We start from the raw sequence: 25,853 nt of genomic DNA, 5'->3' as shown, positions 1-25,853 counted from the left end.
CTACTATTCATTCACGAACTTTACATCTCTAGCTCGCATAATATTTGATTCTGTAGTACATTAAATGTATGTTTGTTTTACGGTATGCTTGTTGTTATGTACGAAAATTCAAGGTTTTTATTTTGTGTTCTCCGTAATTGAGATGTTAAGTTCGTGAACGAATAGTTCATTTGAACTATTCACTTTGATGAACTATTCTGAACTGTTTCAGTACCTGTAACTTAACAGTTCACAGTTCGAAAAAATTGGTAGCATAGTATAAATGAAATAGTTCGTGAACTTTTTTAAAAATTCTCTGTGGTTCGTTGTTCGAAATCCTGTAAATGGTAAACAGTTGTTTATAATTAGATAACAAATGCTTAATTGCCCATATGTAGTGTGAACTACTACTGAACTGTGTACTGCTGTACTAATAGTGAAAAAACGAATAGTTCATTGCCAAACAATATCAGTATGATCAATAAATTTAGTGAATTACTTGAACTTAAGAATAATTCATTTGAACTATTTACTTGAATGATCTGTGAACTAATGAACTATTCACAGAAATTAACTATACTTTCCATCTTTACTCCGTATGCAATTCGTGCCAAGCCGTATGACCACTGCGACCAGGAGAACTTCGTTCCCCACCGAACATGATCACTCCCCACCACGAACTACGCGTAACGTTCACATCGGCGTGTACGCGCGTTCGAGGTTTCGGTTATTCTCAGCGGGTAACGGCAGTCAGTGAACTCGATCGTTAGAAAAGTGCCGTCGTCCCAGTCCGTTCCCGTTCTCACGTATGCAACACTCGCCGTAGCGTATAGTATCATATGTTCGCAGTGGCGTAGGAAGACTCGCTAGCTACCCTGATAAACTTAGAAAAAAACGTTTTTGAAATAATTAAAATTCGATGACACGATATTTTTTTTAACCTTTAATTTTACTAGTATTTGTAAGTATACAATTTATACTTATAAGTTATTACAGTGTTAATTTTAAACTTTGAAAATCTGCAATTCTCGCTCTATGACTAGCAAATTCATCGATAATTTCTTTATATGAAATTTTTTATTTAAATGTCCTTTATAAAAATGCGACTTTCGCATAATTTGGTGCCTCTTTGCAATTCGCGAACCTGGCATAGGCACAATCTGCCATACCCTTGCTACGCCATTATATGTCCGTGCCGGTCGTTATCGGTGGTGATACTGCTGGTGTTGCTGCTGTCAACCTTGTCGGAAACGGCCGTTGACCACGCTTGTCCCATGAGCATTTCCGAACCAGTGACCGATGAAGCTCGGCTGGTGGACGGCATGCTGCGGATCGGCAATCCCGAACGGGTGTATGACGCGTCGCAGTTCCGGTTCGCGGTGAACGGTTCTGGTTACGAACTGTGCACGTGCACGTTAAAGCCCTGCGTGCTCAAGTGCTGTGATCGAGGCTACTTGAAGAACCTGTCGTGTCCGGTACCCGACGACAACGAATCGATCCGATCATTTATGGTGAGCTCGTACGTTTTAACAACGATCGTTTAAAGGTCGGTCGCTGGTACATGCGCTCAAGGCCGTAACAAGAAGGGAGGACGTAAAAATAGAAAATTTGAAATTTTATATTAATAATTGCAACGATCAACGTTGTAAATTTTATTTACGAAAACTACATCAAAATTTCCATCGGGATTTTCATTATAAAATAAATCTTTATTAAATCCGCAGATAAATAAGGCATGTAAAACCATATCGGCCAAACCATCAAAAATAAAATTATGTAATAAAATTTTTTTTTATTTTTTTTTTTTTTAAGGATCAACTTAAATGAAACTAATGCAGTCACATACTTGTAAATTAATTAATGCCTCTTCAATATGTATATATATATATATATAGAAGCATCATAATTTTTAAGTTATTTAAGTTAAAATGTGGGTTGGATCACTTTTTATTTTAGAAAATATTGATTACCAAAATTATAACTTTTGTGGATTGGCCCAATTTATAGAACATAATATAATATTATTTTGTGATTTTTTAGAAGCTAAATTATTAGTGAAATATAAACTCAGTTGTACAAACTCTTTACCCCAAAATGTTATACAGAGAGCGGTATAAGTCGGTTCCCGTTGTCTTGTTATCGAAAAATTGTTTATTATTATATAATAATTATAAAAATAATTTATTATTATATAAATAATTATTAATAATAATTAATGTATTATTATAATAATTATAATGATTATTATTAATTATAATTATTATGATCAGTTATACCAGTTATATGTATTATATTCAATTATCAATGTCAAGATCATGAATACCAAGACAATAAGTCCATAACTGTTTGTTGTAATAACATATTTCCAGTGGAAACGATGGGAGTTGCTAACGTCTTCATTAAATAAAATGAAATGCATGTAATATTATTGTTTAGTTTGGCTTCTGTATCATCAAATTTCATACCTTCTCTGTCTTTTTCAGCTTTCCTGTGATGTACCTGTTTTTCATTTTCAATAATAAATTTTTCATCATCATTAGTCAAAAATGTAAGTTTCATATTAAAAGAATCACACATTTTTAACTGTTTGATACTGGGGCATGAAAATGTAAGTTAAACACATCATGAAAAACATAGACAATATTAACAATGAAATAGGCTCTGAGATTTTGATGAAATATTTAAAAATAATTTAATTTTTATTTCAGTGAAGTTTAGTTTTATTGCACATACAATTACAAAATTAGGCAAACAAAAAAATATATCCTTAAATTATAGTATGCAAATTGTCAAATCAGCGATTCAAAAATTAAAACTCGTAAGCAAACCAATAAGAGATGTTGTGAAAAAAAAATGTATGCTGTTATAGAAAAAAATTCCAGGCTATATTAATTTTAAAACAATCAATGACATAATAAGTGGCAGACACCCAATAATTAAAAAATAGTCTGTTAATATACGAAACCATGATTCTAAATGTTAAGTGTTTACTTATTTATCTATTATGGATAATGTGCACACTATCCGAATAGTGTGCACTTAAGCTATATTTTGGATATTAACCGTAACATATATAATGTACTCGTATAAATAATCAATAATCAATATATCTTTAGATATCAGTAGATCAAATACTTGCGGATTGGTCGATATGGTAAATTGGTGCCATTTTCTTATTTTGTGCAAATATATTAAAAATTAAAATCATCCGAGCTAATTAATTATATGGCTAAATTTCTGTACGTGTTATTATAATATATATATCAAACTTAAAAATAATTTTAATAATACAAAATCATTATACCGATTATTATTATTATTATTATTATTATATCCATTTCTTCCCTGGTTATTTGTTTACACTCTTTAAATACGGCTTTCTTACATTGACAATATTATTTTCTTCTCATACTTTCATAATTGTTATTTTAGGAGTAAAAGTATTTTATGATTTAGGTACCAAAATTAGTAACCCAAAACGGGGCAGTTGAATCATTCAAGGCAAAAGAATCTGTTTTAGTACATAAAATATTGCAGTGTAGTGAAAACGCTATTAAATACATAATAAATCCATTCATTCTTGGAGATAATGATTCTTTTCAAGTATCTGAAAACGGATCATTGCTAATCGAGATGGGGTCTCTCATAGTTTCACCGGGTCAATTTTGCTTAGAGCAATTCTCCGAAGATGACTCTCAATTGATAGCCATCGTCTGCAGTGAGCAAAATACAGAAAATTTCCAAAATGAATTTATGAACGACAACATACGTTTATTGTATTTGACTGGATTGATACTATCCATGCCATTTTTATTTATGACATTTATCGTTTACGCACTCATCAAGAAGTTACGGAATTTGCATGGAAAATGTCTGATGTGTTACGTAGCATCGCTTTTAGTGGCCTACGCCAGTTTAATAACGGTTCAATTAACCAACCCATACTCAATCAAAAAAGATATTTGCATTTTATTTTGTAAGTAAATCATTAAAACTTGATTATTCTTATTATTTAATGTTAATAAAAAATCTTAATGATAACATTGAAGAATTAATTAACTTTTATTACTAATATTTTTGAAAAATTACATATTTTTTATCACGTTCACAATAATAGTCTCGGTAATTTAGTGTCTAATTTTACACTTTTTAAATTTAAAGTAATAGAATTAATTGATTTTACTTTACATTTTTTTTTATTGGAAAATAAACTTTATGTTTATGATTAAATCTGTAAAAATGATTCATATGAGACAATTCATATAATTGGTAAATTGAAAATTCTAATAATTCGACTCTAACAAAGTTATTTTACATTTTTCTCCTTTGTTTTTTCAATACTAGTAAAAAATTAAATACAATCAGTGGCACAACTATGGCTAAATGTTTAGAAGGGGAGGGGCTAAGTCTCCTCTAGTAATTTATGAAAAGTGGCAACACACGGGTTTTATTTTAACGCGCCGTATATTTGCGATTTGTTAAAATACATTAAATTTAAAAGAGCACAACATACGAGTGTTGTAAAATTAACGCGCGACATTTCAGAAACTTGCTGCGCGATGAGAAATCCCAGTCGAAATATATTATACTAATGGGTGGAGAACACATACGCAGTAATAAAACGCGTGATCGATTAGTATTTTATTTTAAATATTCGTTCATTCGTCATTATCAAGTATTAACAATCAAGATATCGTCAGATAAAGAATCTGAAATCGACATATCAAATTTGACATCTGAAGTTGATGTAGTATATAATAGTCAGTTAGACACAGAACTATAGATACGTAGAGCTTTTAATTTCGCTTATTGAAAATAGACCTATTTTATGAGACAAGACGTTAGATAAGTTTTCTGACCGCAATAAAAGCTTAGAGGGAAGTGTTTGGTTTGATAAAATAAGGGCTTGAACATCTAAAATATAAGGACCAAAAATTGATAAGTATGTAAACTACACTATTTATAATAAAAATAAAAATAAATAAGTAGTCCTTTATTGTATACTTTATTATTATGTCTATATAAATTATTATACTATACGATTACTAGTTGAAATAATGCTTAAATCATAAACTTTAATAGTGGTTTCTTGGTTCCACATAAGTTGGTCTTATATATACACATTTAATAAAAATAAATAAGCACAATTTTTTATAAGGTTTTAAAGTCCAAAAATTTCTGAAATTGCGAAAATATGCAAGTTATTTTGTAGTTAAAAATACTAAACACTTTGGTTTTTTTAAAATGTTGAGATATATATAGGTACAAATATAAATATTAATTTATTCATAATATTTACTAATCTAGTATAAATTATAATTAAATTGTTTTTAACTTAGTTTATCATAACCAATTAAATACAACGAAACATTGCATATTATAGGTTATTTAGTGTTTAGTATCTAATGTACTACAGTATTACAAATATTTTTTTTTATTTTTTTTATAAAAATATGGTAACCCAAAAACAAAATAATATTTTCATTTGACATGATGTTGTCTAGTTGAAACATAATAATGAAATAAATAATACATGTTTAATGAAATAAGTAAATATACTAGTATTTATCGTGAATATCGTAGAAATCGTAAAATAACGCCCGTTTGTTGCCGGCTTTATATTAATGATAATTTTACATCAATTCTAGTAACACAAAATAAATTAGTTGCACGGATACCGTGGTTGGTTAATAAATTAAATTGTCTTATTCAAGGCTGGGCAAGTTAACTAATTATTTTAACTCGTTAAGTTAAGTTAATACAGAAAGATGTAAGTTAAGTTTAAAGTTAAAATTTAGTTTTCTTATTTATTTAACTCGTTAAAAGTTAAAAGTTAATTTGAAAAAAAAGTAACTTAACTTAGTTAAAAATAAGTTAATTTTCTTTTTTTATGTACAATATATTATCATACATTTTTATCAAAGCTTAACAAATAACACAATATAATGGAAGTCTAACTATTTTCAATAAACATATGTAATTGTATTAATTACAGTAGGTACTTAGTAAGTACTAAATATAATTTTAAATATATGAAATTTATATTAGGACAAATTAATAAATTAACTCGATAAGTTAGAAGTTGTTTAAAAAAAAAAAGAAACTCGTTAAGCTGGAAGTTACTTTTGAAAATAAAAGTAACTCGTTAAATAATTTAGTTAAAAGTAACTTAACTTTTTAACTTAACTTTAACTTTTTAACTCGTTAATGCCCAGCCTTGGTCTTATTAACCAAATACAAATCGCCCGACACAGAACATAAAACAAATAATAAATAAAAAATCAATAATTTTTTTTCCTGAAATTTGAATCTTTTTCTTCTGAAAATAAAAGTATAGACGAGTTATTTATTTAATTCTATAAAACAATTGCCTAATTTATTTTGGAGGGGGCTTTGGGCATTCTTGGGGGCTTAGCCCCTAGTTGTGCTTATGAATATAATTTATTTAAAACTATATTCGAAGACCAACAGTTTTAGAACAAACACTTAAAAAATACTCTATTATGTGATAAATTTAAACTTCTGTTACCTAATAAGATATTTAATATTATATAAATTCAGATATTATCATACTGATATTTTCTCAGGATAAATACTATTCCAATGTAATTATTCATAACTATAATTAAAAACTTTTACTAACCTAAAATAAGTAATATAATCAACTATATTTTTATTTTATTTCAGGCTTTATCGTTCAATTCTCCTTTTTAGCAAGTTTTTCCTGGTTAAGCGTTATGTGTTTCGATTTATGGATTAATTTCAGGTGAATAAAATAAATAAATATGTATGAAAAATAATAAATGATTTTGATAACTGTATTGCTAAAACTTTTATTGAGTTAATTAATCATTAAAAATAAAACAGAATTTAAAAATATAATTTATTTACGATATAAAATTAAAATTTTTACTTTCCAATTGTTAAATCATATTCTATTTAACACAATATTTTAATAATAATTCGTATGGGTAGGTTACATTGAGTATCAAAATTCAACATAATATAAGTCTTTTTTATACAACTTCTCATAATGAATGCAAACAATTTGTATAGTATCTACTTATTATTTTTCCTCAAATAATGCCAATTGGCTATGAGGTACAATGTTTTTGATAAATTACTATACATTTTATGAGCGTATTAAAATTAATTAGGTCATATAAATTGAAAACGAAAATTAATACTTTTTTTAAAAAAAATTAATTCTTTGTAGTCGATTTTATCGATTTTAAAATCAATTCTACCAGAGCGATTTTATCATTGAAACGATTTTTTTTTTTTTTTTGAATCGACTGATTTAAAATTTATTTTCTTTGGATTTTTTACATTTTGGTGTTGTTTACGCCGAATGCAAATTATTTTTTTTCTCACTATTTTATTATGTTGAGCATATTATGGACATCTTTTCTCGAAATCAACCAATCAATAGACGCCGTTTGATTTTCGCGCCGTCAAAATTTAAAATCGGTAATATTTTTTCTCAATGTTATATTCATTTAAGATGTTATCGATTAGCTTATTTTTCCTGTGTTGATTTGACAAGAATGTAATATTTTAAAGTGACTAAACATAATGATTATTTGTTTTCAGTGGTTCTGGATCAATCAAAATATATTTAAGAGAAAATCAATCTAAAAAGTTTATGATTTATTGCATTTTTGCATGGGGATGTACGTGTTTGATTTCAATCGTTACATATTTCATGCAATTTAAATTTAAGGGCTCGTTATTCTTTTACCCAGGAATTGGTGAAACAAGTTGCTGGTTTAGTAGTAAGTGTTACGTGCTGTCTAATCGAGCGTTGCCTACATATATATTTATATATCAAGTTCAGAAAAGGTGTTTAAATAAAAAAAATAAAACGTAGTAAAATTGCTCAATATTTTAGTCTGTATGAGTAAGGTCTCGATACATTTTCTATAAATATTTCAATGCTATAAATAATTTTGACGTGAAATTATTTGTCATGGTGTCAATGATTGACTAAATATCAGGTTTGGTTCAAAACTCCAATTACCAAATTTAGGCATCATACCCACGAACATCTTTGTAACTAGAGCTCGCCTTTTTCGCCATTCCACCGAATCAGCGGGCATCAAAACCGCATACTTACCTTTCATATCCCCACATTTTACATCGTTCAATACCGCACATATTTATTCTATTGTTAAAAAGGGAAATTTGAAAGGTTGGTAGTTCAAAACCGCACACATTTGGTTAACAATTCCTTTATCTCTGCACACTTTGCATATACAGTTCACATTGCCAGTTTCATATGAGTCCCATTTATAATCTTTTTTTTGTCTTGAGACCAACTTGGGGTGATATTGCATAGCAAATCGGGGGATATTTTCGTTTTTAACTGTCCGAGCGAGCGCAACGATCGAGTGACCCCGCTCGGTCTCGAGGTACACTCTTGTTATTTTAGACAAATATATACGTAATTGATAAATTACGTATTTATAAAATTGTGCGGTATTGAACGGTTTAATTTGGCGAAAATATATGGGGTTAAGATATAAAAGTGTACGGTTTTGAACGGCGACCTTTTTTTAAAAGTGTGCGGTTATGAACGACGCCCCACTGAACAAATCATTAATGTTTGTTTAACTGCTATGATGAAGTCATTTGTAAATTTGATATTTTTGTAAAATTTAAGGGAATGTCAAAACAGAACACTTGTTACCTATGATTTAAAACTGTTACTAGTTTTATAGATTCTGAGCGAAACAATGTATTGGTTTTACCATAAAATGTGTTTTTTTATGACTGATTTCTGCTAGAAAGATTGTTCCAATCATCGCTAAATAAGAAGTAGAATATATAACATGGGCTCTAGTTAATACTTTATGGAGAGAGGGTAATTTTACGAATTTTCTAACAATTCATTTTCTTAAAAAAATTGTGAAATACAAACGAAAAGTATTAAAAAAACAATAAAATATAGGACATAGCGGTTTTCGACAAATATCATTTTTGTTTATATCGTAACTCAAGATAAAGTAATCGGAGATAATTGTTACTGAGTGCTTTTATTATCGTTTTCTATAGATGGTATAATTTTCAAAAGAATTTTTTGAGTTGTGGATATTTAAAATTACTTTCTTAGATTTTTTTTGTATTATGTCGATAAAATAATTTTTGTTTGACAAAACACATGACATTGGCTTGTAGAAGCTTTAAAAAAAAAAAAAAAAACACTTGTAATTTAGAAAAAATTTGTAGGTGTTTAAATATTAAATTTTGACGAAACGATAAAAATGAAGAGAATCCACTACATATATAAGACTCTCATTTGGATATTTAAGTTTTGATAATTTAATACATTTTTCATAAGATTTTCAGAGCTTAAAAAAAAAAATTACTGGAATGTAGCAATATAGTCTTATAAGTATTTTAAAATGAAATGTTGACGTAATTTGAAAGATTTTAATGAAATTATTGCTGTTTATAGAAATTTGAAATCTTTGATATCACTAAATTTGAAATGCCTTTTTTTTTGGAAGTGAAAAATTAAAAGTTCAATCTATCATATAAAAAAAATGTGGTTTTATTACTGTATAAAACATCTCTATAAACTGATACACTCGGCCTTTTCACTCGGAATCGTTTTTTTGTAAGTAGTTGTATATTAGTAACATAGAAGAATATTTGGTCATATCCATGGGAGGGGTCTTAACATTTTTGTTTTATCCATTAGCGTTAACAGTCATTTTTAGGCGCTCCAACCTACTAACTAGTGGCTAACTAGTTAGTACCTACTAGTTAGTAACCTACTAACTACTTCTACTTTATTCTAGTTGAGGTACCAAATATATATAGGTAATTGGAATATAAAAATACAAAATATTGAATAGCTATTGTTTTTTTTTTTTTCTTAATTGTATAAATCTATTCCTTTATTTCCTTTATTACCTACAATATATGGTTTTCCTCAATAACGATAGTCCGTAAATATTCCAGATTATACCAACAAAATAAAATAAAAATTATAAATATTAAATATCCAATTTATTTTAACGTCTGGTTTGGTTTGATTACGTTCAAGGAGGGGCTTAATCCCCCCCTAATATCCACTTATGATTAGTAACAAGTTTACAAGACCAATATAGCTATTCCATTCAGCCTTCCCTGTATCTCAATCGACCTAAGAGTATCGTTCTTTTTTTTTGCGATTTATTTTCTCGATACGTAATTACTTATTTGATTGCTTTCAGTTTAAATTTATAAAATTAAATTATAAAACTAAATGTAAAGTAAAATATTATTTAATTAATTAGAATATTTGATTGTTCATGTTAAAGCGAGTTCGGCTCTCATGTTATATTTCTATGGACCGATTATGATTCTATTGATATGCAACTCGGCAATGTTCATTCATATTTCAATGTTGATGGCTGGACGTTCATTAAATGAAATGTTTTTTAGAAACCCTAATTATAATATAAATAAGAATCGTCAAAAGCAGAGGTGCGTATATCTAATGAAAATCAATAAACTAAACCACTTTTGAAGGTTTGTTAAAAGTTATCAATTTAAGATTTCATTCAATAGTATAGAAAGGAAATGGATTACGTAATTAATTAAATACAACCACAATTAGAAAATATATATAGTACTTACCTAGCTAAATTAAAAGTAAACTATGTATTATATTAGGTACTTTGTCTAAATAATTATACGACATGAAATGTTTCAGGGTAACGTTGTATTTTAATTTATTTATCGTGATGGGTCTCAATTGGTTGGCAGAAATTTTATCTTGGTTATTGGAGGATTATTTTCCAAGTTATGTGTGGGTCATCACAGATGTGGGAAATGCATTGCAAGGAGTGTTTATTTTCATATTTTTTGTATGTAAAAAAAATGTTTTGAAGTTGGTTATCAAAAAGTGTTGTCCGGGATCATTTCAAAATTTTACTACTGTAGCAAATAATACTACTTGCACTGATGACAGTGAGTCCAATAGCAGCGATGAAAATCCATTTGAGTTGAATTCTGACAATCTACAAAATTCAAGTAATTTATTTATTACATAATCAATCATTATGAGATGATTATTGTATAATCTAAATGTATCAGCTTATGTATTTGTATTCTTAAATAACAGATTTTTATATACCACTAATATTCTGAATTTTTTTAACAGTATTTATGTATTTCTTTTTAACATGAATTAAACGATCCTATATTTAATGTTGGTTAAGTTAAAATATATTATTTTGTACAATGTATCTTTTCTTTATATATTATTTAGTTTGAGTTTCATAACATGTTTTTATTGAAATAGTAATTATTTTAATAAATTTATCATTCAATATATATTTCATTAGACTTGTTAAATTAAATATGTAAATAATAATCACAATGCAATATAATTATTTATCAGATTAAATTTTTTTTACATATTTTTAAAGTAGAGTGCAAGACAATATTACAGTTGTCAATATTTTATATGCAGTGTTTTTTTTTAATACTTATGATATTATTTTTATTATTTAACAAAAGTAAAAGTATGAAAACAATTTTTTGTACAGTAATTTATTTTCTTATATTTTTGTTAATTATTGACTATTTCTGAAAGTAACTAATTTATACATTTTCATATACCTAATAAAGAAAAAATATATCTATCCAATTGATAAATCAATTATTTTAGTATTTTCTATTTATTACTTACTAAATAATACTAAAATAATTTTTATAATATAAGAATTAATCATTATTTTAAACAAATAATAAAAAACTAATGAATTTATATTAAATTAAGTTAAAAAAATATTGAGCAATTTGTAATATAACACTATTATGTAATATAATATAATAATATTCAAGTCTAGCAAAATATTAAAATACCTATGAAGTTAGATTAAGTACATTTTAAAATGACATTTCAATTAGTAAGACAAGCCAGTGCTGCTAATTTACATTCTTCTTCCAAAACACCAGTATAAACTTCAAAATGATGGTTTATATTTTTGAGATGATGTATTCTAACCTTTCCAGCCAAACCACCAGATCCATTGATAGATTTACATCCAAAGAACACTCTTTTCACTCTGCTATGTACCAAAGCCATCGCACACATTACACAAGGTTCTCTTGTTACGTACAAATCATATCCAGTGCATAAGTAAGGCCCAGTTTTGTCAGCAGAAGAGATTTTTGATATTCTGGATGTGGTTTCAGAGTTCCACGCTCCACCTCCTTGAGTCTTGGCTACCTCATCTATTACACACATTACTGCATGCTTTATTGGATGTTTGATTCTGAAATCTTCACTCTGTGCTATGATTAAATCATTTATTGGATCAACCATAACTGCACCTACTCCACTGTTACTCCTTTTGGTACACTCCAACGCCATCTTCATGTGTCTTTCAATAGTCGCTAATTGTAATAGATTGAACATTTTTCCTGACAATATTGACTCTAATCGTTTATCTGGATGAAATTTGCAAGGCCATAGCTTCTGAGCTTGTTCATTTTGATTACAAGTTCTAGGAATTGACTTAGGTACTGCTACAACCTTTGGCTGACCTGATAGACCAGAGAAGTCAAATTTCATAACTTGTAGAGTATTTATACATTGATCTGGACTCATGTTATTGGCTAACATTAATATGATTGTTTGGTTTTTAACTAGCTTTAGATGAGTCAGACTGTTTGGATATATTAATTGAACTCTTTTTATTATATTACTGATTAATTTCCGATCAGTAATAGTGTCCACAAATACATTAACAGTATCAATACTATTAGTTGTTATATTCTCCGGCAAAACTGGTCTTAAAGTCCAAGAAAATGGAGGTCTAGATTGTTTGGGTTCCATACTGATGTTTCTGAAACAACATTTATTTTATAAAATACATATTTCAAATAGTATTTACTTTAAAATTAATGAATTAATTAACATCAGTATCATAAAAGAGTGGGAATACCTATCTATCTATCTATCTATCTATCTATGACATTTTACAAGTCATTTAGGCCCATTACTGCAACAACCACTCGCCTCCACTGATCTCTTTCCTTAGCCAATTTAACTCCGTTTTCAATTCCAAGTTCTAAGTCCTTGTCTACTCTATCCATCCATCTTTGTCTGGGACGTAAAAATGGGAATACCTATAGTTATAAAGTACTTTCCTAGACGTGATACGGTTAATTATATTCTAGAAAACTTTAATAAAATAAATGTATGATAAAATTGTGATTTTTATCAGAAATATTGTTAATTAAAATAAAATCAATATTAACCAGTTAACAAAAATATATAATTACTTATTTAGAATATTATAAAACCAATTTATGAAGATGCATTCTCAAGAGTCAAGTTTAGTTGAATGATTATAGTTGATCAACAAATAAAATATGATTTTAATCAGTTTATGTTCTTCAATTCATTTTCATAGATTTATAATACTTATTTAACTTATAGTTCAGTTGAGAATGATGTCGAAAGCAGTTGTGTGAAATTAAAAAAATTAAAACATTGAAATACATATGCACGAGTAACAGTGGTTGAAAACGAACAGAAGTTTTAATTGAATCTACTATAATGCTTAAAGTTATTTTATTTAAATTACTTATAGTTCAGACGTGTCAACACAAGTCTTAACATGAAAGCAATTGGCAGACAACTAATTACTTGAATATAAAAGGTTGACTGGGTCAAACTTTTGTTGATTAACTATAATCTTTCAACTAAACTTGACTCGTGAGAACGAGCCTTAATATTGGGTAGCAAGATATAAGATTCAAGTCAATAACTATTAATTATTATAATTTATATAAATATATTTTAATATTTTTCTAATAATCAAATTAGCTGATTTGATGATTATAGAATAATATGATGTGAAATGTGAAAACAAAATAAAATACTAATTTAATAGTAATAATTATACTTTATGATATTAAATAAAGTTAATTTTATACAAACATAATTTTTATTTAAAGAAATAATATCTGTATATATATTCACATATACATTAAAAAATGAACAAACTATAAGATAGCATTAAAATTATTTTTTTAATCATAATTTTTACAAAAAAATTAGTTAAATTATTAAAACATTTAAAAATAAATGATTATTACAAAAAAATTACAGAGTATATTTCAAAGAGCTTGAAAATAGTATATTACATTTGATTCAGTCATAGGTTACAAATGTGATTTACTTGCTTAGTACTAAGATTCATAAGAAAAATAATATGATGAATAATCTAAGATTTTCATAAACCTCAGTTATTATATTATAAATATATGTTCAATGGAAATCAAAATAATTTATATCCAACAATTACTAGTACAATTTATCAGTCTTATTCAATACACTTTAGATATCAAATCGGTGACATGCAGAAAATCCTTCTTCATCGTATTCTTCTTTAGTTACCACAAGCGAATTAAACTCTTGATCTTTACTGAGTAGATTTCCTCCACTCCAAGCATATGTAACAGGACTAAAAGTGAATTGAATCATTAAATAATTTTTTTTTTATACATTTATTATTTAAATTACTTTTTAGGAACAGTAACTGATACATCAAACTCGTCAGGAGCAAGAGCTCTGACTTCTTTGGTAAGACGCTCTTGCATACCAGGAAAACACCCATTACCACCAGTAACAATGATATTGTTGAATAGATGAGGTCTAGTTTCTTTAGGACATAAATTGATACTAAAAACAATTGCTTCAGGTATGCCCATTTGTTGTATTCCAATATCACTCGGGTGAAATAATATTTCTGGTATCATGAAACGTTCATTGTTCAATCGCAAGACTTGCTAATAATATAAATGATATTAAATAAAATGATAAAAATTAATTATAAAGTTTACATGCCTGGTCTTTATCAACAGTCCTACTATTAGAAGTCTCATCTAGTGTCCTTATAAGTCCCCTATTTACAGTTGTATAATCAGGTAAAATATAATCCTTGACAATAGTGTTTTTTGGCCATTTCATTTTTGCAATTTTATGGTCTTGATCAAAATCAGTTGATACAAAACACAAATCTTCCTTGCATTGGTTCATAACATATGTTTCTTCCATAACGTGCAACTGTCTGTATGAAATTACTTCTTTCAAGTGATTAGTAAGAATTTTACCACCAATATTAATGCGCAACATCCCAGGTTTGTACTTCTTTTGTAAGATATATGGTACAATATGTGTAAAACTGTAGCCAGACTCAACGACTAAACAACACTTAGTTGATGGATTATTATGATGGTAATGGTAGCAAGATAGATTTCCAGCTAAAGAAATTCAAATGTTAAACAAAAATGTGTTTTACTTAATGAATTAAGGTAATTTACCATTGGTACGCAATAAAGCTTGAAATTCGTATTCTTCAAAAAAAATTTCAGTCATTCCTTCTTGAATTGTACTAAAATTGAAGTATGGTTCAGTCACAATAAGTGGCATTTCAGAAAAGTTGGCTTTGCAACAATCTTTACTAAATATATAATCCCATACTGTTTTTTGAATATCCCAATTTAATAGATAACCCTAAAAGTACAGTAAAAGTGAATCTTAAAATGAGATATCTAATATTGTGTAATATTAATGATAGAAATAGTATACGAATGTAGTAAAACTTAATGAAAAAGTATCAACTTTGAAAAAACAGTATATACAACAACAGTTTATAGAAAAATAAGTTTTTTGTTCAAGAACTATACTTTTTGATAGCCCAACATAAAGTACAATCCAGACTTATCCCTGCATTCAGATAGCTGATCGCCAATAAAAGTCCTTCGCCGTTCACTTTTTGCTTTCATAATGTAATTGGGTATAATTCTGAAAAATATATAGTATACTTGAACCGTTGTCGAACGCTCGCGCGTTGCGATCTGTCCCCGTTGGGGGGGGGGGAGTGGGCAGCTTACTTAGGTGTTTCGTCGTCCGTGTGGCCGACTTTGGCAGTGTAAGCTCCGTTGTCCAGAATATAACTTTTGGCAGCCATTTTTTCTGAAGGATTCGTTCAACGGATGATGAAATAGACGCAGAAACGGAATAAACACCGGAAAAGTAAAATCATAAGAGCCGACAAGATACGTTGGGCGATTACAAATCCGCAAGTAGTAAATTATTATGGTGTGCGAGACGTTAAGACGAGTGATACGAACGGGCGCGTTATCGGTTATCTACGCTTATCAAACGTTTGGTGGACGCGAGATAACGGTACAGGGGTTTTCAACATTACAAGCGCTATACGTAACAGTTGGTTCCCAAAGCGCAATGTTCGGTGAGGGGTATCTATCGCACAGCGAATACCGGACGTTTCGGCTGTTTCGCGGGGGATAAAATCCACACGAAACGAAATGCGTGAGCAAAACGTTTTTCGTATTACATACTTGTAACAATGGTTGATAGTATTGTTATTATTGCTGCAGGTTCTGTGCAAGTGCCTACGGCCGAGCGGGCCTAACTTTATGGTGGCGGATGCGACATGGGGATACGACCGTGGGGTGGAAGTAATAATAATCAATAATATACGGGACGACCATACTCGCGCGCGCGTGTGCAATGTGTGTGATCGAGCGCGCTGCCTGTTCACGAGTATCTTCGAGGGTGTTGAAGGTAATGATGCCGCGTTTGGAATAAACGGCGAAAAATCGGACAATCGGCCAACGCGCGACACCGCGAGCAGACATTTATCGTATGCTCGCCGCGTACACCACGTCATGGCCGATTACGAGTTCGAAGAGTTCCGACAAATATTCGAATCCTTACCCCAACATCTGAGGGCGTCCGCACAGACATATACGTAAGTACGCGAAACCGTAGTAATAACATTATTGACATATACAATAGACTACCTACACGCCTATGAACAGCTAAGACAAACCACCCCAGGGTAGAATCGTACTTTCCCCGAAATATTTGGGAAGATTAAATTTTTTCTGACACCACTTATTCAGGTCATTCGGTTTGTAAATTTAAGATCATTCTCCCTATATTCAGGTCTAAATACGCCCCACTATCTCAAACTCCTGAGTAGTATCTATAAAAAATGCGCTTTCAAGAGCAGGGCCGTATTGCGGTCTGGTGGCGCTCCAGGCGAATCACTGTATTTGCCCAATATAATATAATAATATAATATCCCCCCCCCAATGGGAAATTTACATTTTTTTTACAAAAAATTATTTGAGATATATAAAGCATGTATAAAAACATAGTATGAAAGGTAATAATTACTAATAAACTTTAATAACTATTTGCATTATTTTAAAATATAAACATTCAATACATTATAAAAACATGTAATTTTCTTCAAATGTTTTTATTTTACAATTGTATTAGATGATTTTAAATTTATTTAATACAATATAACAATGGTACTTTTCTTGTTTTTATAGAGGCGAATTCATCAATGACATTATCAAATGAAATTGTTTTAACTACATTTTTTTCATATTTCGTGAAAAATATTACATAAGTATTGTTGAAATTTGCGCCCCTGGCCCATGCCCACTTGTCCTGCACTGAATACGGCCCTGTTCAAGGGATAATCTTCGATCATAAGCACGTTTATATAATAGCGCCGTGTTTAATAATATAGCAGCTATTAATTTTATTATATATATTAATTGATAAGTTTCGTTAATATCGTTAAGTAAAATCACAGCTGAACAATGGAAATCATACAGAGATGTATAAAGAACAAAAAATAAAAAAAACACATCAAGATATAGGAGGCCCTAATTTTAATGGTTTGCCCTAGATTCTAAAGTTTATGTTCTAAAGTCGTAACCTAAGATTCTATCCTATCCCTACTGTTTAATTACAGGCATTTAACTATGAATGATAAAAATATTACCGCCCTATAAACCCAGGGTGAGTAACTAGAGAAAATAGGTCATGCAGTAGTATAAGTAGGAAAAACTAGGAGAGGTAGCTAGTAGCATCTTATTAAATTAAAAATTAACGGTGTTTTGTACACGATATTTTTTGGAAATAGAGTAAATCATAGTGGATAATAATTTACAGGCCATATTGGTCACTAGACCAAATGTTTGCTTTTTATAAAATGTTTAGATAAACACATACTTAACAAATTATTGTTAATTTTTATCTTCTGTACTATGTTACCCATGGTGAATATAAATTACTTTAGTTACCATAATTACACTCACGAAGATAGTATACACATTTGGTCAGTGAAACGCGCGACACGTGAGTCAATACGACAAATAATAAGTATTAATTTTAGGGATAGGCATTTTCAATCAATTGCGCTAAGATTAGTAACCAAAGCCCCCTTGGTACGTTTCAAACTCTACCTTGCACAACGACTTAAAAATAATAACTACTATTGAACTAGCCAAAATAATGTATAAACGTTTTCACCAAAATTTAAACACGCATGGCAATACATTAATATCAAACATGTCCTCCCTTACTCTCCCAAAAAACTAAAAAACTATAAAAATGCTAATAAACTATATAATATATTTACAAAAGGACTTTTAATTTCTATTGTTGTTTTTTTATATTACAGATGTACCTATGTTGATAATTATATGTAGTAAAAGCATGTGTTTTATTTGTTTTGGTAAACAATAATTTCAAACTTCTAAAATATTACAACAGACATTTTTGTTTTATTGCTATTTAAAAGTTTATTCATATAAATTATTTTAGAAATATAATAATACATTTACCACGACAATATTGTGAAACATAAATTTTAAATTTTATAGTAACTTTATTTGGTACTTTTATCGGGTAGATGTATATATAAAGGATACATTATTTTTTCAGAAATTACGCCATGACAAAATGTTTCTACTTTACTATTTCTATGTGGTTTTCTTTTTTATATAATTATTTAATAATAATACTTAGATAACTTTTATACATAATGATGTATTTTAATTAATAATACATTTAATTTTAATTATTATGCAAAAAAAAATTAAATTTCTCCAAAAGTTTTAATATAGAACTATGTTAACCATTTTAGTTTAGTTCATGATGTGTTATCAGACGAAGAATCATCATCTGAAGCTATTGTCAATAAGAATGTTGACACTAATAATACTTTTAATGTGTTTTCCACATCAAATGAAGATCAAATTGAACCAAAGAACAAGTAGGATACTAATTTAAACAAAAATATATATTATAGAGGCTTAATATTAATATGTATTTCAGTCAAACTGTGCGTTTGCGACATGAAAAACGAAGGAGAAAATTGCCGGAGTTACCAAAAAATAGAAGTAAAATATTTATTTAATTTTTATATTAATATTGAACCAAATATATTTATAATATAGCCATGGATAATTATTATTATTTTAGTCTGTGAGCTAATTTTAATAGGCATAAATAATTTTCAAACGTTTTCATGTTAACGAGTCAATAGGAAATTAAATTTAGCTAATACCTATTTAGTTTAATATACCTAGTTAAAAAAAATAATGATAGTAACTTCACACAAGGTTTGAAATATTTGCATTTTCTAAACGACCAACATCAGTTTTCTGTTTGACGAGTGAAGTTACGAAGGATAAACCCTCAGTTGTACTTCATTAATTTTTTATTAGAACATATTTTTTACATGCATTGTTCACAAACAATTTTATAATTTCTTAAATAAATCAAGTTTTTCATTAATGGTTAGGTTAGGGTACACGTGGCCAAGAATTGAGGACGAGTATTTCTGGAGTGGAATCTCTGGGAAAAAGGCCTTGAGGGTGACCGATAAAAATAGGGTTGGATGTAGTGGATGGAAACCTTGCTTGAACGAGTGCTCATGATTGGAGAGAATTAGCTCAGAACCGAGAAAAATGGAGGGATTTAGTGTTGGCGCTAAATACTCTTATATAGTATTAAGAGCTAGACGAAGAAGAAGAAATCTTCATTGTCGAATTAATTCATGGTTACTTTAAACTAACTCAAAACTAGTTAAAATAATTAAATTATTATGAACCTTTTAACTTATTTTAGAATTTTAGATAAACCACTTAAAAATAAATAAAATAGGTATTTCATTTTTGATAAAGTTATGATAAATATATTTAGTTACAAACGAGTATTTTTAAAACATGCGAAGCAGGTTCAACGTTAAGCTTAGCTGATGAATTAGGAGAAGTATTTTCGCCAGACAGAAGGAAATCGTTTGTGTCCTACATTCGAGATTCCGAATGCCGGTCTCCAGATTCTGGTATATCATTAGTCCATTCACCGGAAAGTGCCAAATCTGGTTCACCACAACAAATCGGTAACTTAGTGTTCAAAGAAAAAACGCTTAATTTCCTAACGTAAACTTATCGATTCAATTGGTCTTATTTGTACTCATAGATACCCCAACTCCGGCATCTTCGTGTTCCTCAGGTCTTCCGCTATCTCAACTAGAACTCTTAGAAGCAACGCACAGAGGATTGTATAAGTTTGTACCTCGACATCGAGACGAGATGGAAGTAGACGTTGGTGATCCAATTTACGTGCAAAAAGAAGCAGAAGACTGTTGGTGTGAAGGTACATAGTATTCATGACGAGAATTCTGACTGACACCTTAAAATTCGCAAATTTATGTATATTAACGGGTTTTCAGGCGTAAACCTTCGCACCGGAACCCAAGGAGTATTTCCTTCCGCGTACGCGGTAGACGTAGAGTACACGGAATTCGACTCCGTGACACCTAAGGTGAAACGGGAACGATTTCTGCTGGGATACATGGGTTCGGTAGAAACCATATGGCACAAAGGCAATACTGTGTTGTGTCAAGCTATACGCAAGATGACCGAGCGGCCTAATTGCAAACCACAATCATGTATTCTAGAGGTATCAGACCAAGGACTTCGAATGGTCGATCGTGCCAAATCTTCTACGATGGTGAGTAGTGAACTGTATTAAAATGAAACCCATGTGAACGATCTTCTTTTGAAATTAAAGCATCTAATAGTTCGTAGTCATTTTGAAAATTAATTACTAATTTTTATTTTAATAATTAGTTTTAATGATTGAAGAAAATTCGTAAATCGACTGATTAATCTTGCAGTCTTTTAATTTAATATTATATGAATTACAGAAGCCCCTTGCCTTAATGGTTACTCATTAATAAAGACTTAAAAAATATGTTAAACATAATATACATATTTTCAATTTAGCAGACTAGAAATTCAAGTACACCGTGTCAAGATTATTTTTATTCTTTAAAAAACGTATCGTTTTGTGCGTTCTACCCGGAAGACAACCGATACCTGGGTTTTGTTACCAAACATCCGACGTGCCAAAGATTTGCGTGTCATGTGTTTAAAGCCAACGAATCTTCAAGACCAGTGGCGGAAGCAATTGGGTAAAGGATTTTTCTCTTATTTTATTAGTTCCAAAATTATAAAAATAAACACCCTATTCGTTTTCTAGACGTGCTTTTCAAAGATTCTATCAGAAATATATAGAAACCGCATATCCAGTAGAAGATATATACATCGAGTGAATGGAAGAAAATATCTTAATCGGTGTGTTACTGGTTGGTATTGCGATGTAGGTGGACCGAATTGTATGAAGATTACAGTTTCCGAACGAACGATATAAATTAATTTTCTCAATTTTAATACTGAGGAATAATGCAGCAGCATTTAGCAAAAATAAATTTAACTTGTGATATATTATACTAAATAACTAATTAATAATAATATCAATAATGGATTATTCATTAAAAGTTAGATCAGTATTATATTTTGTACTCCTTTGAAATGTTCTCAAATACGTCTGCACTTATTAGTAGTCCTCGCAGTTTTAACAAATTCTTATTACAGTAATAAGAATATTTATATTATAACTACAATATGGTTTAAAAATATTATATTTTATTTGAATATAAATTATGTATTGTCAAACGGTCGAATTTTTGACAGTTTTGAAATTCTATTATAAATAACTTTACGGTTAATTAATAACGTAATTTTTAACGTATTTTCGATGTAATATTTTTTTTTTTTTAGTTAAGGTTTGATTCATTGATTTATGTTGCATTTGAACCAAACAAATTATTCCATCTAAGATTTTTTTTATTTTTCTACTTGCCCCATGTTGTATTAAATTTCGATAACATGGGGCATTCATGTTTTTATTATGAAAAATTTATTTTATCTTTTACTTAAACGAATTAGGGAAATTATTTTAAATTTTTAAAAAATATTAGACAATTTTCTGAATTTATCAAATATATTTTGTACTTGGAGAGTTGACATACACAAAAAAATAAAAGTATTCTTGTTAACCAATTAAATAAACTGATAATTTGTAAATAACATTAAAAAATGAAAAAAGAATAATAAAATTCTTGTCAGGTAATAAATAATATCCGACATTTACCTATCTCTACACCATTAAAAATATAATTATAGGTAGTATTTAAACTAAATTGTACAAAATTAGTTTTGTTTTAACGAAATAAATTTGTTTAAATTTATCTAAGGTAAAACTTGAACCATGGTTGAATAACAGTGGCCCAAGTTAGACTAAATAAGTAAAACGTGATTTACTTAAATATATGCTGGATTATAATAATTTATAATATAGAATAGTAAATTTAACACACATCTGAACATATTTTGTATGTAAAACGTTTCATTCAATGAGTATTGGAGTAAGTTTTCAGAATTGTGTTTATAATTTGATGCTGCAATACTACCAAAGTGATTTTAAATATTGTTAAGATAACTACAGAATATTTGTATTACATTAATTAATTTATAAAATACCGTTATGGAGGTAGAATTAACATAATATTTTTGCTCCAAGTTGGCTGTTTAAGGGTACTTATATAATAAATAAAATAATAAAAAATATTTCAGTAAAATTCAGTTAGGACTAAAATTTTTTGTTTATAAAATGGTGTCAGTATGATAGAAAACCAGCACTGTGTATCCTATTAGAACTGGTATTGGATATAATACATATTGTGTTCTAGTACCAATTTTACTTAATGTATTGGAGTTCATATTTTAATAATATGCTAATTTAATAAAATTCACACAAATATTTAATAGAATTAATAAGTGGCATTGAAATGGAATTAATTTAAATTAAAGTTAAATGTAGGTAGCTATGCATAGTGTTTAATAACATTAAAATCTATACTATTGAAATTATAGAATACATTAGATGCCATAAACTTATTTTCATACATAAAAATAGTTTGATAATAAAATTATTATCAATAGGAAATAAATAAATACACATACAAATCTATATATAGATATATATATATATATATTATTTTCATTTTTCTTTTTAAAAAACGATGGTGTACATAGTTAATTATACCTTAATATAAAACTTGAATATTAAAATAGGGTCAAAAATGAGTTATTATCACAGAATTTTTTCACCAACTCAAAATACAATAGTATAACCATTTCAATCAGTATTATGTTATTTTCTTTCTGGCCTCATTTGACTTCTAGGTCCATTTTTTCCATTGTTACCTTTGAATGCGTTTGGTTTTACATTCTGTTTTCCCATTCCAGTTCGTCTCACATTACCAAGTGTATTTCCATTTGCTCCTGGAGGTGGAAGTGGTGGAGGTGCATTTAAGTTTACTTCACTCATATTAACAGATTCATTAAAAGTCATAATAAAATCACCAATTTTTTCAATTTCTCCATTTTTACCAACATAAAGAGTAAGGCAGTTTCTGAAGTAAATTGCGTAAGCTCTGTGAACTCTTATTATATCCCCTGGGTATAAAAATGAACCAGGTTCATCCCAGACAGAAAAATTGATGCAAGCTGAACTATCTGCAACTTTAACTGTACGAACTTCATGATTGTCTTTGAGCGGGACAGCAGGATTCACTTCTAATACTATGCACATAACAGTTATATTGTTCATATTGTTTTGGACATCTTTTATAAGCGTTAATGGAGTATCTGGATTAATAGGCTTTGGTTTGTTGATACCCATCATTTTTTAAAGGGTATTTTAAAATTATAACTAATTATTTTTATAATTGAGTTACTTTTATACTATAAGTAAGTTAGAACCTAATTTCTTATTAGGTATATTGTGTCTGAAACAATTAAAACCAAAATAATATAAATTAAATTAAAAAATTAAAAGTATAGTCCAACAGTATATATATATATATAAACACTTCACCACATAAATATATAAAAAATGGTAAAATATATATAACTATTAAATAAAAAGTTGAATAATAACTATTGAATTTTTAACTTAATTAAGTAAAAATATGTTTAATGAAAAAACATAAATATGTATTATTTATAAATTGGTAAGTTGTTATACTCATTTGAGCAATGTTCAATAAAGGTGTAGTTACAGAAGAATATAAGGTGCCCTGGTAAAAGAGAATTTTATTTGTCCATAGACATAAATATTATTATAATACATCAATAACATATAGCCAATAGAGAATAAACTGATAACTGTTAATAATAATGAATACATTTTTAAACATTGCAAATCATATTATAATTTGCTATATATAATTAATTTTTTTTTCAAAGCAGTAATTAACACACAATATCTAATAAATTAGATCAATAATTAATATAGCTATATAAAATAACATCAAATGAAATTAATATATTAAATTGATTTGTTTGAAATCACAGACTTATTTTTCAATAATACTTTTATCACATAACATTTAAAATGTATTAATATTAAAACTATAAGTTTAAACTTTTTATACCCTTGACCTAATAGAGATTTCAGTATAAACATTCAACTATATAATTCTTTAATAAAAATAAATTATGAAGTTTTAATATGTTTCTAAGTTTGTTTAGTTCATAATAAATACAAGATAAAAACTTCAGTCCTTTATTTCATATTTAATTATGAAAAAGAAAAAAAGAAGTTTAAAATAAGATAACATAAGTACTTCAATGTCTATCCAAATGATACTAAATTTTGAAATATATATATATATATATATATATATATATATATATATATATATATATATGATAAATAGGTAGGTGTAAATTATTGATATAGTACAGAATTTGTTGTTATTATATACATAGAGTATTTGTTCTTATAAATTATTTTAATATTAATACAGAACATGATGAATGACTACCTAGAATAATTGTTTTTTTTTTCCATTTATAATACAACAAAAAACACATTTATAAGACTATGACCTATGATTGTAAGCAAAAATATGTTATATATATATATATTTTTTTTTTTTTTAGAGACTTATTTGTTTATTACAGTTTATCAAAAAATACTTTTGATGGTACTTTCAGTAGAAATTGGTTTCAGGAATGTAAGCCTTGTAGAGACGTCAGTATTTGCCAATACTCACAATAACGTTTAAAATAATATCATTTTAATTTAAATTACAAGAGGGTAAATCAATTTTTCCCTTATCTACTAATAATTATTTAGTTGATTATTCAATACACAAATTGTGTAGTGTTAAGATTTTAGCACCATTTAACGAAAACTCATAGGTTACACAATAACGGTATCATGAAACAGTATGTTATATTTAAACATTATCGAGATCGTTCACTTACCAGCCAGTGAAATTCAAGGGACTCGTGCACCCGGGAAACATTATTTGAGAGTCGGACGTCCGGAAATCGTCACTGCGTCAGACTTGCGAAGTCAGTTGGTGACCATATCGGTGTCGTTGGAATTTTTACAATTCACCAGCGAGGTCCGAACGTTCAGTAGTTACGGGAAAACGGAAACAAAATCGGACGAAACAAATAAATGGGTAACAAATCAAACCTCATTTTTTTATTCAAACAACACTCAGCAAGCCACCACCTCTGCAGATAAGACGTTGGTTTGATAACGACGAACAGTGTGCTTGATGCACTGGATACGTAATTCCCGCGGGGCCAACTTATCCTCCTGC

At 28.5% G+C, this 25,853-nt stretch overlaps 3 protein-coding genes across 8 annotated transcripts; 1 reads left to right on the top strand and 2 right to left on the bottom strand.

Annotated features, from left to right (window-relative positions):
* Positions 1-923: 923 nt before the first annotated feature.
* LOC112692041 (JNK-interacting protein 1) lies at positions 924-21,792 on the top strand. 5 transcript variants are annotated; one of them, XM_025566549.1, is made up of 9 exons: positions 924-1,490; positions 16,390-16,763; positions 18,963-19,091; positions 19,154-19,218; positions 20,055-20,222; positions 20,303-20,479; positions 20,556-20,836; positions 21,112-21,299; positions 21,368-21,792. In XM_025566549.1, the coding sequence occupies exons 1-9, from the start codon at positions 1,065-1,067 to the stop codon at positions 21,438-21,440; spliced, it is 1,881 nt and encodes a 626-aa protein (XP_025422334.1). In that variant the 5' UTR covers positions 924-1,064; the 3' UTR covers positions 21,441-21,792. The 5 variants fall into 5 exon arrangements, with proteins under 5 accessions (XP_025422334.1, XP_025422335.1, XP_025422336.1 ...); XM_025566550.1 differs by having other exon boundaries at positions 20,058-20,222; positions 21,368-21,791; XM_025566551.1 differs by having other exon boundaries at positions 21,115-21,299; positions 21,368-21,791.
* Positions 11,818-15,981, bottom strand: LOC112692042 (actin-related protein 6-like). Of its 2 annotated transcripts, XM_025566555.1 has the most exons (6): positions 15,883-15,981; positions 15,676-15,793; positions 15,310-15,502; positions 14,834-15,249; positions 14,510-14,775; positions 14,154-14,450 (listed from the first exon to the last, which is right to left on the bottom strand). In XM_025566555.1, the coding sequence occupies exons 1-6, from the start codon at positions 15,957-15,959 to the stop codon at positions 14,324-14,326; spliced, it is 1,197 nt and encodes a 398-aa protein (XP_025422340.1). In that variant the 5' UTR covers positions 15,960-15,981; the 3' UTR covers positions 14,154-14,323. The 2 variants fall into 2 exon arrangements, with proteins under 2 accessions (XP_025422341.1, XP_025422340.1); XM_025566556.1 differs by lacking the exons at positions 14,154-14,450; positions 14,510-14,775; positions 14,834-15,249; positions 15,310-15,502; positions 15,676-15,793 and adding an exon at positions 11,818-12,824.
* A 1,440-nt stretch (positions 21,793-23,232) lies between the features above and the next one.
* LOC112692043 (SOSS complex subunit B homolog) lies at positions 23,233-25,790 on the bottom strand. Its single transcript, XM_025566557.1, has 2 exons — positions 25,507-25,790; positions 23,233-24,020 (listed from the first exon to the last, which is right to left on the bottom strand). The coding sequence occupies exon 2, from the start codon at positions 23,915-23,917 to the stop codon at positions 23,384-23,386; it is 534 nt and encodes a 177-aa protein (XP_025422342.1). The 5' UTR covers positions 23,918-24,020; positions 25,507-25,790; the 3' UTR covers positions 23,233-23,383.
* Positions 25,791-25,853: the final 63 nt, after the last annotated feature.

This window comes from Sipha flava, unplaced genomic scaffold (genome assembly GCF_003268045.1).
Source record: "Sipha flava isolate LNK unplaced genomic scaffold, YSA_version1 69_pilon_pilon, whole genome shotgun sequence".
Taxonomy (NCBI): domain Eukaryota; kingdom Metazoa; phylum Arthropoda; class Insecta; order Hemiptera; family Aphididae; genus Sipha; species Sipha flava.
The sequence above is the reverse complement of the archived record's forward strand: the minus strand, read 5'-3'. Positions and strand labels throughout refer to the sequence as shown.